Source organism: Pogona vitticeps, chromosome 5 (assembly GCF_051106095.1).
Source record: "Pogona vitticeps strain Pit_001003342236 chromosome 5, PviZW2.1, whole genome shotgun sequence".
Lineage (NCBI taxonomy): Eukaryota > Metazoa > Chordata > Lepidosauria > Squamata > Agamidae > Pogona > Pogona vitticeps.
In genome coordinates, this window is record NC_135787.1 from 43931557 (window position 1) to 43947342 (window position 15786).

General features: G+C 36.8%; 2 protein-coding genes across 10 annotated transcripts in view; one reads left to right on the plus strand and one right to left on the minus strand.

Annotated features, from left to right (window-relative positions):
* Positions 1 to 8842, plus strand: part of DCLK2 (doublecortin like kinase 2) — a 126051-nt gene extending 117209 nt beyond the window's left edge. For 2 of the 5 annotated variants that reach the window (XR_002299427.3, XR_002299428.3), the window contains 4 exons: positions 519 to 599; positions 2534 to 2650; positions 3310 to 3388; positions 7575 to 8842. Coding sequence is in view for 3 of the 5 variants with exons in the window: in XM_020781314.3 (XP_020636973.2) it covers positions 519 to 599; positions 2534 to 2650; positions 7575 to 7790 (414 nt within the window). In the remaining 2 variants the exon portion in view is untranslated. Of the gene's footprint in view, positions 1 to 518; positions 600 to 2533; positions 2651 to 3309; positions 3389 to 4733; positions 4747 to 7574 lie in introns of all 5 variants that reach the window. The other 3 variants (XM_020781314.3, XM_020781315.3, XM_078394772.1) reach the window with 2 other exon arrangements.
* Positions 8843 to 10165: 1323 nt separating this feature from the next.
* LRBA (LPS responsive beige-like anchor protein) overlaps positions 10166 to 15786 on the minus strand; it is a 456729-nt gene continuing 451108 nt past the window's right edge. For all 5 annotated transcript variants that reach the window (XM_078394767.1, XM_078394766.1, XM_078394768.1 and 2 more), the window contains 2 exons: positions 12729 to 12880; positions 10166 to 11637 (listed from right to left, as the gene is read on the minus strand). In XM_078394767.1, coding sequence (XP_078250893.1) covers positions 11547 to 11637; positions 12729 to 12880 — 243 coding nt within the window. In that variant the 3' untranslated portion in view covers positions 10166 to 11546. The remainder of the gene's footprint in view (positions 11638 to 12728; positions 12881 to 15786) is intronic.

Below are 15786 nucleotides of genomic sequence, written 5' to 3' on the forward strand. Positions count from 1 at the left end.
ATACCTCCAGCTTATAGCATTATGTGATACTATGTACTACTACTGTATACTATTGTAGTACTAGTATGATAATAGTAGAACACTAAATAATTATTTCATGGTAGAGGATGGCCAAGAGAAATTATGAAGGTATCAGTTTGTTATACAAAAATATTTGTAAACAGCACCTCACTGCAGATATAAACATAGAGTCCAAAAAGGTAACTAATCCTCATGACGAGGAAAAAAAAATGTGCATGGAGTGAGTTGTAGAGTATTTCCTTACCTCAATGGGAATGCCAATGTATTCTAGTTTAGAAGTAGGATTAAATATAGCTTTGTAGTCAGGGGAGGGGTTTTAAAGTCATATTTTGCATTTCTTGGGAATTCCAGTGTCCAAGTTTAGACAAAACCTGGAACTTCAGTGAATGCTGCTATTCCCTTGACTAGGAAGGGAAAACTAGAGGGGGGAAAGGCAGCTTCTAATTGTATTATGATTATAAGCTCATTTTCCTCATCTTTTTTTTTTCACTTTTCAGGAGTTAATTAGTTTGATGTTACAAGTAAATGTGGAAGCGAGATATACAGCTGCTCAAATTCTTAACCACCCTTGGGTATCAGTGAGTACAAAACATTTTTATAATTACATTTAAGCAAAATTGTTTTTAAAGAAACCTAACTTGTTTTAAGACCTACACTTCTCAAATGCAACTTGGCATATGCAGTTGAACAGATACTAAAAATCAGGGTAATCACATACTGTAAGTCTGCACTTAAGCCATTTCTATAGCATCTTTTCTAAGGAATCCCCCCTTTTAAAAATGCTGGTGAAGAATCTTGCATACTAGTTTCATTATCTGCATTTGCTGATACACACACAAAAGGCCAATGTTGATCATGATACAGTGGTGCCTCACTTAGCGACATTAATCCGTGCAGCAAAAATTGCTCCTAAGCGATTTTAAAAAGCCCATAGAAACGCATCGAAACTCCTTCAATGCGTTCCTATGGGCTCCAAAACTCACCTTAAGCGAAAATCCTCCATTGCGGCGGCCATTTTCGGTGCCTCTAAAGCGAGGCAAAACAGCAGCGGCCATTTTGGAACTGCCAATCAGCTGTGCGAAAATGGGGAAAGCGATCATTGCAAAGCCCCCATTTTCGCACAGCTGATTGGCGGGGCTTTGCTATGATCGCTTCCCTGCGATCATCGCAAAGTGAATTTTCCCCATAGGGGCCATCGCAAAGCGATCACTTTTGCGATCGCAAAAACAGATTGCAAAGTGATTTCTTCACTATGTGGAGCAATCGGTATGCGAGGCACCACTGTACTTCCTTGAACTTTTGAAGTTCCTGTTAATATTAGAACAATGAGAGAATGTTTAATTTGGTATGAGTGATTTCAACTGAAAAGAGGTTTGGTGCTAACTAGGTGCTCATTACAAATAGTCCTGGCAGTGTCTCTTGACTTGTTGGCTAAGAAGAAGGAGAGGAGTGTGTTCATTCAGGGCCAACATGGTGGATGAGAACTCTGGATAGTTAGCTGTTCCTAGTTGGCCTCTTGCATTCAGAGAAAGCTGTCTCCCAAGAGGGGACTTTGTACGTGCTTATGGATCTCCATACTTGGATTGGGGAGTTTTTTTGGAGAGGCTTGATGCTTTCTGTGCTGTGATTGCAATGAATCAATGAAAAGATTGTAGGTATCATGGATATATATTCCCTGCACTTTAGTTTTATAGTTTTAGTTAATATATATTTTCTTGGTTTGTTGCCTATCATCAGATAAAAAGTGTAACAAGAAAAGAGATTTGCTAGCCTGCATGTTATCCAAACATTTGGAAGTTTTAAATTGGGATGTCCTCTAAAATGTTCTTGTTCATTTAGATGGAATTAGGGGGATATGATCCAACTGAAGATAAGCTGTAGCTGTATTGCATTGGAATTAAAAAGTGAATAACTTCCTCATCACAAGTAATGATGTTTAGAAATGGTGAATTATTATGCATTGATTTCTTAGCATTTCTGTTTCTCTGCTATGTATGGCATAATGTTTATTTTCAAAAATATATTACTCCCAGATTACCGTATTTTTCCATGTATAAAATGACACTTTTTCCTAAAATAATTAGAGGAAAATTGAAGGTCGTTTTATACATGGAAGTAAGGGGGGATCAAAGTGCTTTGATCACTGCTTTTCCCCTACACTTCCCTCACAAGAAAGTGGAGGGGGAAAGCAATTCCGCTTTCACCTTACACTTTTGTTGCAAAAAGCTGCTTCCCCCCTACACTTTGTGGAGGGGGGAAGCAGCTTTTTGCAATGAAAGTGTAGGGGGAAAGCAGGAATCGCTTTCCCACTTCACTTTCATTGCAAAAAGTGGAGGGGGAAAGAACTTTCTTGCAGTGAGAGCAATATTGGGTTAGAAAAGTGCAGGGCATCTTATACATGGGGGTGTCTTATACATGGAAAAATACAGTAAATTGACATTCTACTTATTTTTTTAAAAGCCATGCTTTTATACTGTGTGATAAAATGTCTTGCCTTCTGTTGTTTACAAAGGATGATGCCTCCCAGGAAAATAATATGCAAGCTGAAGTAACAGGTAAATTAAAGCAGCACTTTAACAACACACTACCCAAACAGAATAACCCAACCGCAGGGGTTTCTGTCATCATGGTAAGCAAATGCAACATTTCCATTAATTATTTTACTAATTTGCTATCAGACATTTCCCACTTCCCTCGTCCTTAGCAAATGCAATTGTTCAGTTCTTTCATTGAAAACAGCAGTGCGCATTTATAGTTGTGTCTTTATCTCCCTATATAGTGGATGCATTTTTAAGAACTATACTTTAAGAGGAGTTGCCAAAAAAATTGTTCTTATGGAGATTTTCTGTTCAAAAAGTATTATATCACCTATAGCAAATAGTTCTATGCTTTGTATGCTATCTGCTATCACTCAGCTTTGTTACATATAGTTTTTCACTTCCTAAACCCACGCTATTAGGATTTTTTGACTCATGAAATATAGCCACTTGGCAGTGAAGTTCTTAAAGATGCTCTTCATGTTAGCACCTTTTTTTTGCACTGCATTACTAATACGCAGCACCAATAGGTATTGCCGTGTCCATGAAACAAAAAAAGCCACTTCAGGTTGGGGAGGAGCTTAGACTTTGTGAGAAGAATTTTATGTTGCCATGCCTATTTACATTTGTGAATATATAAGTTAATATGTGCCAGCTTTACAAGTAATATTTTGTTTTTGGATTACAGTATAAGAATACAATAAGTTTTTTAAAAATAGACTGATGTTCTTGCTTGCATTTTATTTGACAGTTTGACCTGACAGTCTGAGACCTCAGAGCTCAATACTTTGTATTTTTGAGGCTATGGATAAGTCTGAAGGAGAGATCTGGTATAAAATACATTATTAAATAGACTGATTTGAAATTTTAACTCTTAGCTGCTTGTAAGTTTGCACGCCCTTTTTAGCTTGCCTCCAGTCCTTAATATAATGCAGCTTCTGGCTTCTTACTGGTGTGCAGTTTTCTAATTCTCTGACCTGAGAATTTCGCTTCCAGTCAGTGAAGCACATTGATATTTTAACTCTTAATTTTTCTTCTCCTCTCCTTCTGTGCTGATTAAGGCTGCCACCCTGAGAGTTTGTACTGAGTTTGTTGAAACTGATAGGGCAGGCTGCTTGGTAGCTGGAAAAAAATTGAATAGTTTTAATTATAAGACATTTTCTGCAATAATTATTGGGAAGGAAAACCACCACCACCCAGGATAAATTAGTAAAGAGAGTGTAGTAGGGAAGCCAATCAAATTTCAGATATGTTCCAGATATGTATGCCACTTCTAAACTAAATGCCTCACTGTATAATCCCAGATCACTTGTCATGTATTAGAAAGTGCAGGCTTATTGCATTTTCTTTGTTGATTTTTTCCTTGGTAATATGATAGAGAAATGTGGGCATCTTTATTGTGGTAAAATGTTATACACTTTTGATGCAAAAAATGTCTTTTCATCAGGGCGATGCATAAATGCTCGTCTTACATAAACACAGGAAAAGAGTAAGTGTAAGTCACTTGTAGTTTCTATTATGGGCTTTCTAATAAACTGCAGAATTATCTCCAAAGTCATAGTACTACTAGCATTCTAGCAACCAGGTTACATTACTCACTTCTGTATCTTGAAAGTGTAAATGGCCATTTTAAAAAGAAATAATAAAACTTAGAATATAATGGAGAGCAGAGAATATAGCAGAGTGAATTTTCCTTTTACCTTTTTTGATTTTTAATTTCTTGTTTCCAAGCCGTATAATGTTTTTAGGGCAACTGAGAAAGAATTGCTCAAACTAACAGCATGGATTATGCACTATAATAAAGTTACTGTCATATTTGCTAAGGGATCATTCATTTCCTTTTCCAGACATCATTCAGGTTAATGTCTTAAATTTGTTTTTGTGTTTTTAAATAAAAGTTTTTCACTGAAATTTTGTGTTAAGGCAGATATGGCCCTCATGTGGTAGATAGATAGAATTGCACCAAAACATATTTGCATTTCCACGCTATGATTTAAAAAATACTTTAAGCCATTCATTGAAATAGCTTTAGTCCTGCTTTTTTATTTCACAGTGGAATTTATGTTTATAAATGTTGCAATGCCATTGGTTCTGCTTCAAGTAAGTCTAGTGTCTGTCCCTTGCTTTCTTTTTTTGCTTCCTCTCCCAATGCCTGCATTACTTCCCTCTGAGTAGGTCCAAGGCAATGGTATGTACTAATTACAGTGCTTTTTGCCATGTTAAAAAATGCTGTTTCCTGGATTGAAAGAAAAGGACAAGTAACTCATTAGCAGTCTGAAGTGGGGATCATCTGTCATGTTTTATGTTGAACAAGAACATGAAAGGCATTCATTGCATTTATATGTTTGCACCATTTCTATACCATTTCAGCCATGCATGTTTCCTGCAGATTAGGGGTGCAGAAATTTTTAATAATGGAACTTCAAACTGTGGGTCCTCGAAGGAAAAGAGCTGCATCTTTCAGAACATTGCTTGTGGGATTCTTCTACTGATTCATGATTCCTAGCCTCCATAACGGTTACTGTATGTTCTCATGGATGTGCATTTCTGTGGCCGTCTCTTAAACTCACTAGGGTCAGATTACAAATTCTCTTGCTTATGGTGGAAACAATACTTGGGCATTTTTTATAGACAACAGCATTACAACTTTTGTGGCCTATAAGTGGGAGTGACAAGACTGCATGTTTGAAATGTTTCCTCAATAAATAGTAAACTATTTCCCTGCCCTTACAAAGTTAGTACATTAGGATAAAGTTTCAACTTAACCTTCTTTCTGATGTTTGTTGTGAATGTGCAGGCAATTGTTTTAATTGTGGATAGGCTAACCGTTCCTCTAACTTAGAATCCAGAAATGGTATTGTCCATGAAAAGACTGACTACTTAGAGTTCGATTATATCTTTAGGAGATAACATCCACACCTCCATGACCTTTCATTAAACTAACTGGAACATTAAAGTAATTCCAAATCTTGGGGGTGGGTGAGGGAAAATTTCATTACAAATAGTTTGCATCCAGATTTGGGCACATGCCATGGGGAAAAAGCAGTAAGGATGTCCATTTCAGTAAATCTAGTTGCATGTACCAAAATTAGGATCAATCTCTATAACTTTTCTGCCAGTTAATTTTTTTCGAGGCTTATACTTGTATGTGTTTACAGAGTTGATATATCAGTAATAAATATTAAGTAAAGGGAGTTATAAACATTATTGGAGTTGTAGTCTTGCATTCTTTATACTTCATACATAAAATGCACCAATTTTGATAGCACATGTTTTTTCCAAAATGTTTATCTGTGTGCAGCTGCCATAAAATCTAAATCCAACTGTGTGAACCTAAACAAGCAATCATTTTCTTTAGACTCTTCAACAGGTGATCTCTCCTTACAGCAAAGTTTGCTGTATAGACTCAGAAATACTATAATAAAGCCAGAATTTCCAGGGAGAGTGACCATGACTTTGAGGACAGACTAGCATCATTCATTTATGCCTTCTAAAGGAAAAAATACACCTAGCAAAACTTGGTGCTTGCAGTTAATACGCCTGTTAAACTAATGATTATGTTAGGTTCATTTTAGACTCTAACAAGGTAAACATTTTATTCCACAGTCTAAAAGTTTCAATATCATTTTCAAGTCATAATGCTTCAAAACTCATTAGTGAGTGGATCTGTAACAATTGTTTAAATAAAAAGGTTTTGCTCTAATTACCAGCAAAAAATATGGGTTTTAAACTACTTTACTTGAGCTAGTTTGTGTTTGATACTGTTGAAAGGAGGAACACACGGTAAGTATAATTCAACAAAACAAAATTCATGTTGAGTTTCCCCCTTATTGACAAACTTGAGAAATTTCCTCCTCAGTTCTGCCAAGGAAGTAGCAATTATGTGCCCATATGCAAGTGTCCCACTAACTGCAAAGAGAGTGTGTTTTGCCTTTCGGTGGAGTACTATTGGTTCTTTTCATGAAATAAGGGCTAGTATCTTGTACAGTATTTACAAGTGAGCAGTGCTCTGACTACAGAAACTGGTGTGGCAATCTGATAAGGTGCCAGCCTCATGTAAGCCCATGCATAACTGGCACCTCTTCACATCCCTATAGCTGCTTCTGCAGTTCTGAATGTTTAAATACAGTATTGAACAGAGTACTGGCCAATGTGTTGTCTATACAAGCCTTCTCTATTAGCCATATATTATAACTTAAAACTGTCATTATCAGCTGCTGTTCATCTTATCACAATGGCCCATTTTCTACTGGGATTTCGGGAATTGGTAGAGATTACACATTTGTTTCCGAAGTCTTTAACAGAGAAGACAAGGCTGACCATAAAGGCATCCATGTCTGCAGTCTCTTACCTGAAGTTATTCGTAACACTTAATATGCTTGCTAATTCTATATTGCTTTTCTTCCTAATAGTACCATCTTTACCCATTCTGGTCAATCTGATTGAATGCTACAATTTATATGTTCTGGTCCTCCAAGAGAAGTTCCTCTGTTGACAATGTGAAATGTGCATCTGGATTCATAGTCCATCTGCCGCATAGCACTTATCTGAATCCCACTGAACTGACTTCATGTGTCTTGATGCATATCCATGTTAGGGCCACCAGTTGCGCTATTCTACATATCAGAACCCAAGTACCTAAAAAGCGTCTCTCCCCCCCCCCCCCCGCTTTTCTTCTTCTTTGTAACCATGCATGTATTCTTCCTCACCAGACTTGGAAATGAGAAGTTACACCTCTTTCTGTTTGAAGCAATTCATTTAAAATTGTTCCCATTGGCTTTACAGTAGCATGTTGTTCATGCAGTTCATGGTATTAATGTTCTGGGTGCTATGCATGTGATGAGAAAATGGTCTCCAAAAAGCATTTGGAACACCCACATTTGAAAAAGCCTTCTAAGGTTACTTCTCCTTTTCTTCAGACTAATGCATGCAGGGTGTGTTTGTTGTATTCTATCATATAAATGAATAGTGTAGTTAATGATGTGACCCCCTCCTCCCCACCCCTTTGTATTATAGAACACAGCTCTAGATAAAGAAAAACAGATCTTCTGCAACAAGCGCTATCAGGACTCTGGTCGAACTGCTGTGAACCAAACCACAACAATAAATGCTGCAGCTCATGAGCCTCCAATGGTTGGTCTTAAAACATTATTTCCTGCTGCTTCTGAGCCACTCAAACTATCTACACACCTCGTCTCAGCATGTCATGAGGATACTGCAGGATTTATTTAAGACACGCTCCACTGAAGTCCACAGCTAGGTCAGAAATCTATCCGCTACTGTTCTCTTGCCCTCACTACTGTAGTTTATTCACATCTGTTTGAAAAGGATGCAGGTAGTACGTACAGTAGTTTTTAGTGCTCTGGACATTGTTTGGAAAGTTACCTTGTTTTTAGCATTATATATAATTTCAACACTTGGATTTGAACGAAATAATTATCCTAGTGCGAATCATATCTTGATATGCAGACTTTACATTGAAATATTAAGACGCCTCATCCAGCCATCTCCAGAATGGTTTTTTAAAAAGTAGAAAATTAGAAGTTCTATTATTCTTTTATGCAATTTGGATGGTTCAGTTCTGGAGTTACTCTGGAGAGGCAAGATTGGTCCCAGTGGACAATCTGTACAATATTGAAAGGCAGGCTGTGTGCGTGAGAATGAATGTGTGAAACCGTGGTCCTAGGAAGGGGTGGGAGACATTTTAATATTAAATGATCTGGTTTGAAATTAAAGTTTAGATAACACAAACTTTACAATGTGGAATTTAATACAAAAATAACATAATCAAGGGGCAATCATTTTTCACTCTTTTTTGTAAGAAGACTGAAGGTCACAAAACCTTCAGCTGTTGTTATTCTCATAAGCTACTTTCTGCCACTGACACTTATCATTAATTATTACAAACAACAACAAAAACTGCCTAGAGTGGAAAGCTTGCTGCATGTGTTGCATTACCTAAAAGGGAGCAGTGTATTTAAAGCAAGCTGCCTGAAGCAGTGAACATCTGGTCACCTACACAGATTGTTTTTGCCTCCCCCCCCCCCCCAATTAGGCCACTTTTTTTGTACTGATGGAAAGAGGGTGGGATATTTGAGGAACAATTACTCTAAAATGTGCAATCAAGGGTAGAAGGGGTTGTGTCTTATTAATGCTTGTTTTACTGTTGTATGTACTCTGTTTCCTTTTGCTCCTTTTAACAATTCTAAATCATTTTCTATTAGCTTTTATTTTACATTAGGACTATAAAACCTGCAATAAAAATTCTTCTTGAAAAAAGTAAATGGTATTTTGTAATGTATATATAATTGAGAAAGTAAGTCCAATATGGGTTGAGTTCCTTTTGGTCTATGTGGCAACTATATTCTCAAGGTTAACAATCTGGAATCGATTCAGGTTAGATGGATGAGCATTATACATACTGACTATACCATACTTGAGAGTCCCACAGAACACAGAGCAATGTATTTCCAAGTAAATAGGTACAGGATAATGCTGTCTTTCCTTACACTGCTGAAGTCCCAATGTGGGCTATCTCCTCTTACATGTAAGACACAAACTTATATAATATAGATGGATGACTGTTTGGTCCCCCTCCAAATTTGTCCCAAGGTCTGGCAGTTTCAAGCCATGATAACTGTAGAGATATTTATTTTTGCCTTAGCATAGGCTTAAACTCCTAGCTGCAATTTTCCATGTGAGTTTAAGCCACCTGTGCTCTGTAAAATTAAGCAACCCATAGTAGTGCCAAACCTCCAATATCAAAGGCCTTGTTTGTCTTTGAAATAGCCAGTTAGTCCAGGCCAGTAGCACAGTAACTGCTGAGGTAATGAGAAGAATCATTCCATAAAATTCAAGCATCCTAAGAAGCTCCCCAGATATTTAGTCATTGTAACTGAAATGCTTTTTTCTTTCCTTTCATTTTTCACTGTTCGTTTTGACTTAAGTTTGGGACAGGAGGAGGAGTCCAGAGGCCTGTACCTAAGATTATTGGACAAGAAATGAGTGAGCTCTTCATGACGAATACCTTGCAGCCCACTGAAGTTCAGTGCTAACACTTTCTCCTTTCACACATTTCAATCCTCCTTTTTTTTAAAAAAACGTTGCATTTTTTGTGGTCTCCTGCATGGAGGCAGGATTCTGATAGCAATAATAAGATGGGGTGAAGGCTGAACAGACTAATCAAATGAGAACTTGGTCTATACGATAAGTGCATGTAAATAACAACTAGATGGAAATGTTGCTAGTATGCAGATACTTGCTTGGTATTTTAGATGAAACTGGTAATTTCTATGCTTCTTAATTTCGAGCAATTTGCCTTCAAAATTCCCACTGTTTGTGTAGCTATGCCAATAGGACTGTATTACACTGTTGTAGGAAACATTTCTGGGACACTGGTGTACTGTAAATAAGTCACTTGCAAGACTACTCTCACCTACAAATTGCATGGGAGTGTGCTATTGTGGAACTGATGCTGATTGTGGGCCACAACTGTAACAATAAATGCAAACTGGGTGTTTGCTGTTCACGTTTTAAGGTTATCCAAAGACCTTCGCAGTTTAACACTCTTATCTATTAGTAGGATAAGATGACATGGCAATGAATGGTACATTAAATTACAAATGTCTTTTTATTTAATTTCTTAGTTCAAACTGAGTTTTTTCCCTCTCAGATTTTTACTTAAGGAGAGAGTAGGTGATTGCTGGGGAGTGGGACAATGGGAACTGCTTCAAGTAAGCAGCTGAAGAAAACTGTATTCCAATACAGATATAGAATGTAAGTTTCAAATCTTAATAAAGCATGACATACAAATATTTATGTAATACAGACCTACAAAACAGTACAATTCTTTACACAAATGTTTTCACATTATTCTGCACAGCAATCTTGTAGAAAAAGTAGAATTTAAGCAAGACCAATATAACATTGTTACCTTAGTATAAACTTTTATTCAAATTCATACGAACTGGAAGGGAGGGTATTCTGTATTGTCAACATGATAGGGTAAGGACTGTTGCAAATATGCCTTAGTTTCATAAACAGTACCAGATATGGCTTGTGCTACGCAGCTTTCAGAAGCTGTGTTTAGAATGGAAACAAAAGCTTTTGCCTCTATAGCTTCTGCAGGGCAGGTTTATCTTCTGGGTCCAGCCTTGTGGCTTATAAGCACATGACAGAAGTCTGCACATGATTTTAAAAGTTACAAAGGCTGATAATAGAAAGATATATCCTAAATTCTCAAAACATGGATTGGGTGTGCACAGTTAGGTATGCACTAAAATAAGAAAAGGGGAGAACAAGGACTTGTACTTGATACATCAGCTTTGTTGCTGATTTTTCTATCAATTGCACAACAAGCCAGCAAACGGGGGAAAAGCAAATCCAAAAACTTAGAAGCATGCTTCATCATCACACTGTTGGAAACAAAATTACATTTATCATAATTTAAATATCCTTGATTGGCAGAAAATTCAGTGCTTGAAGTATTACAATCATTATAAAGGTAAAAGACAAAATGTGGTATGGATCAGCCCATGTTAAAACACCAGTATTGTAAGCAACTTCCAGTACAATATCAAGTTTTCATCCTTCAAATCAAATATTCCTTTAGATTATAAAGAATTTTATGAGAAACATGTTTTATAATAGAGCTAATACAAGAAATTTCACCATCTTAATTTAGGTATTTTCCCAATACATGGATCAAAATAGACATACTATGACTAAAAATATAGATTTTCTTTATAAGCTACAGAACCCAGCAGCTATTTTCTGCTTCTTCCACCCCCAAAAAAGTCAAGCAAGGTCTACAAAAATAGCAATTAACTTTTTAAAAATAACATTTCCCAGCGATTTAAAGTTACATTCAGATGTTACATAACTATTTATAAGAACTGAGGCTCAGATAAGATACTGAAGAGAGACTTGCTGTGCTTCAAGTCTCCATTTGAAAGCAACTTCATGTGCTGGTCTGATTTATTTTCGACATCAGTATCTGGTTTGGTATTCATGGTGCCACCTGTTGAAATCATTGTAGAAAAGCACTATGCTCCCAGAAGCCATTCCTGTCATTATACACCTGTGAAAGAAAAAGCGCATTTAATTGTACACATAATTCTCGCAAAGCTATGCAGATAACCATAGTATCCTATAATCCCTAGATCTACATTTCCAGTAATTTTCCTGAAAGAACAAAATGTGAATGGATTCATTTGGGATGAAGAGGGGGACTACACTCCAGGTCTCAAAAAACACTTGGGGCTTTATTTAGATAAACTAGCAGTACTTTAAAGCATTCTGCAACTCAATGGAACAAAATCACATAAACCTTTTACTTAATTGTTTTTAAAATTCTGTATCTGGTCAGATAGATTATCATGGAATAAAATAATTGAACTAAGAATGGCACGAATATGTAGAATACAGTGGTGCCCCCGCATGATGATGATAATTCATCCCCCTGAAATCACTGTTCAGCGAAATCGCTGTCATGCGAAAAATAAATCCCCATTGGAATGCATTGGAAACCGGTTAATGTGTTCCAATGGGGAAAATACCTGATCTTCCTGCAAAGATCCTCCATAGGGCGGCCATTTTGTGATCGCTGTCTTCCGAAGCATGGGTCCAGAAAACAGCGGGAAGCCATTTTGCGAGCTGACGATCAGCTGTAAAGATCGTCATCGTGCGAATAAGCGGTCAGCGAAGCACGGACCAAAACATCGTGAAGCAAAAATTGCCCATTGGAAATATTGTTTTGCGATCGCAAAAAAGTCATCGTCAAGTGATTTTGTTGTTTAGCGGGGTAAGCATCTAGTGGGACACCACCATATATAGAGAGCAAATAAAATTATTTAAAACTCATCAGAATCCATCCTACACAAGACTGCCTTTATGGCCCACCTGTGTTAGGCAAAGATGGGCCAAATTTGCATTCCTGAGGGAGAGAGGTTCATAATTGGGATGTTGTCACAAAAAAGGTCCTGTTCCATTTGACTTGTACTCTCTTGCTAATGGGTCAATGATGCAGGTCTTTTGATAAAAATCATAAAGTGGGCAATTGCATCAGTGTTTTAGGAAGCTGTTTTCCAGTATTATTTTTTAAATTATTTTTCCTGATCTGCACTGAATGAACTATCATCAGATAAGGTCCCAAAGTTGGCTGATTCTCACCTTTGGTCATACGAAAGGGCCATGGATCGGATTCCAGCATCACAACCAGGATAGGCAAAAAGCTGCTTGAGGTCACACACTTGCCACACCATAACTACCCCATTGTCTCCACCTGTAAGCAGGTACTGTCCATCCCGGCTCAGCTGAATTGCCTTAGAAAAGGGAAAGGGGTATTTTAAAAGAACAAGTTTTACCATTTAACTTTGTGTTCCCTAAATCTCTTTTTTAAAAGACTGGATTATATTTGGTACAAAAGTTGGATAGATATATAAATAAAGAGAAAGCGGGAGGAAGGTAAACACATGCCAGAAAGTTTGCAACTATATTTTATGTGTTGCTCTAAAATTTACTAATTCAATATGGTGGCCTTTTCAATTTAATTAGATCTGAAGGATTTACACAGAAACAGTATACCAAAAGAGCACCTCCCCCTTATTTAAGTTCTCTTGGACAGGAAATACTATACAGGTCTGTATCCAAATAACAGACATTACTTTGCCATATACCTAAGGTGGCCTTGTATTTAAATTTCCTCACATGAACACTCATACCTAAGTTAGCAATCCCTTAAGAGTGTCTAGATTTTTTATTCTTTCTTTTCCTTATTGATAACTTCAGTTAGTTTGATATAGCGATTTCAAACTCATAATTTACTGCACTGCTTATTGAAGCAGTTTTAATATAAAATACACTTCATGTTTATAAGCCCCATGGAAAGAAAGCTGGTACCAATCTTCTATGCAGAAAAGCAGTTTTGAATTATTATTACACATTCTGTCAAATACATACTCTACTATGAGCACAACAATGGTTTACTTTAAACCCATGTGCATTAAATATGGAATAATCAAAATCAGCCACTCATTCCAAATTGAATTTTGCTTTAAAGCGTGATGTCCAAAATATATCTCATGGCAGTGGTACCGATTTCTTATAAGAAGACCCAAATATATTCTAGGTATTTTCTATATAAATATAAAAGAAACTACAGTATATTTACTATGGAGATATGCTTAGAAAGGGAACACATCAATCCTGGTATATTATACACAAGCAGATGACAATGCAGACAGGAGAAGGATGATGAAGCTTCAGTAAATTGTTTAAAAGAAAATGCTGGACTCATAATATCTAAGAAACCAAATACAATTACTGAAAAGATTATTCATTATAAGCAAAATCAATATCCATTTTATCCTCATTTCACAAATGGTGATCTCCTAAGGGTATTTTTGAAATTGCAGTGAAGGCCATGACAAATAATTATTTGCTACAGTTATAAAATTCATCTGAAGAAAATCCATTAACCTTATGGTTATGGTTCACTTGAGTGTTATACTGGAGGCTTTTTATCAGAGAAATGCTATATTAAAAGGCAAATTAAGGCCATAAATCTTTAAACTCTTCTACTACCAATGAATATACAGTGTATTTCTTTGCTCTTAAAAGATGGATTTGGAGTTATTTGCTAATAGAGTTTATTGAGTTACCTAGCAGTGGATGAGAAAAACACTGATGGGCCAAAACATACAAATATATTGGTGGGAAGTGTTATCAAGGTTTTGGGCCCCAGGGATGCTGTTGGTCTTAGATTTGGACTAGAGAAAATGAATTGATCTGATGTTCTGACATTGCCTCACTATGACAGTTAGCTAGGATTTTACTAAGCAATGATCTAAGGATCGGCCAAGTCTTCTTCCAGCATATATTTCAGAGGCATATACATTCCTCCCCAATGTGGAGTTAAGGAATGTTGTGTATTCTTTTCTTTCTGGCTTACACCCCTTGAAGAGTCTCAAAACTCTTGATTCTTAAGAGTCCATTATTCTTAAAAACCAGACCTGTCAGACTGACAAACTTGGTATAAAGCAGCATGAGCCTGTTAGACACTTGACTTTTAAAAACAGACTCAGGAAAGAAAAATAAATTGGTTCCTTTGGGTGGAATAGCATGCTGGCCTTGTTTAGAATAGAATAACTTTAGTTCTCTGGGCTGCCTGCCTACTTAGATTTAAGTTACTCATTAAGATATCTAAACATTGCAAGGCAGATCTGCTGTGATATCCTGTTAGTCTGTGTTCCGCTGAGCAATACAATATTTAAAACAAAAACAGGTGGAAAGCGTTGATTCGGCCCTGAGCATATCCAGACAACCTAAAAGTCCTCTTGGTAGCATTTTCCCTACTTGTGTACAAGACAGTAAATTAGAAGATTAAGCTGTCGGAATATAACAACTGAAAACTTCAGCTTTGTCAACATCCTGTAAGCCAAGCCTATCATTTTATGGGAAAGTACACTAAAGAATTTGGACAAGGAACTAAATTTCTATTTCCTCCCCTTTACTCCATTTTTTTACCAGCAACAAACTGTGAAAGTGCTGGGCTCCAGTGCCTGTGGGCAGTGGGCAGAGACATTTTGAACACTCTTGTTTTAATCATTCTGTTGCCACTTGCCTTACGGCATGATAAAATACTGAACCTCCAGGGAAACGTCTGTGGGTTGCTTAAGACTAAAATTCATCTGGGGCTGCTGAGCAAAAATAACAGCATGGTTTATGTGTACTGCTAGCCTAGAGAGAACAGAATTTCCATTGCATAAAGCAACATTCCCTGAACCTTGGGAATGACAAACACTACAGAAATTGTTTTAGCCAGCAAGGGATTGCTAGATATTTTATAGATTCACTGGCCTACTTGACAACAGAATCACAATGAAAACGACACATTATCAGCACAGTTGCTATAAGAAAAGCAAACTAAAAATACTAAATACTGGGAGAGTTATGGTAAAAAGATCATAAACACTTGAATGTGAACTGTGAGTGGTATGAAAATTACAAAGGAGATGTATATATTATTTTTAATGCAAGTTGATATGTGAAACAAGTTATGAGGATAGAAAGAAAATTATTTTTCTTTTTAAAATTTCTCTACAAACCAAGTGGAATCTCTCTCTACACAATACAGGGTGCATGCATATAAAACATTGTCCACAGAGATTATTAGGATCTTGTTCCTTCCTTCACACGGGCACTGGTAGATGCACAGCACTTCAAGGAA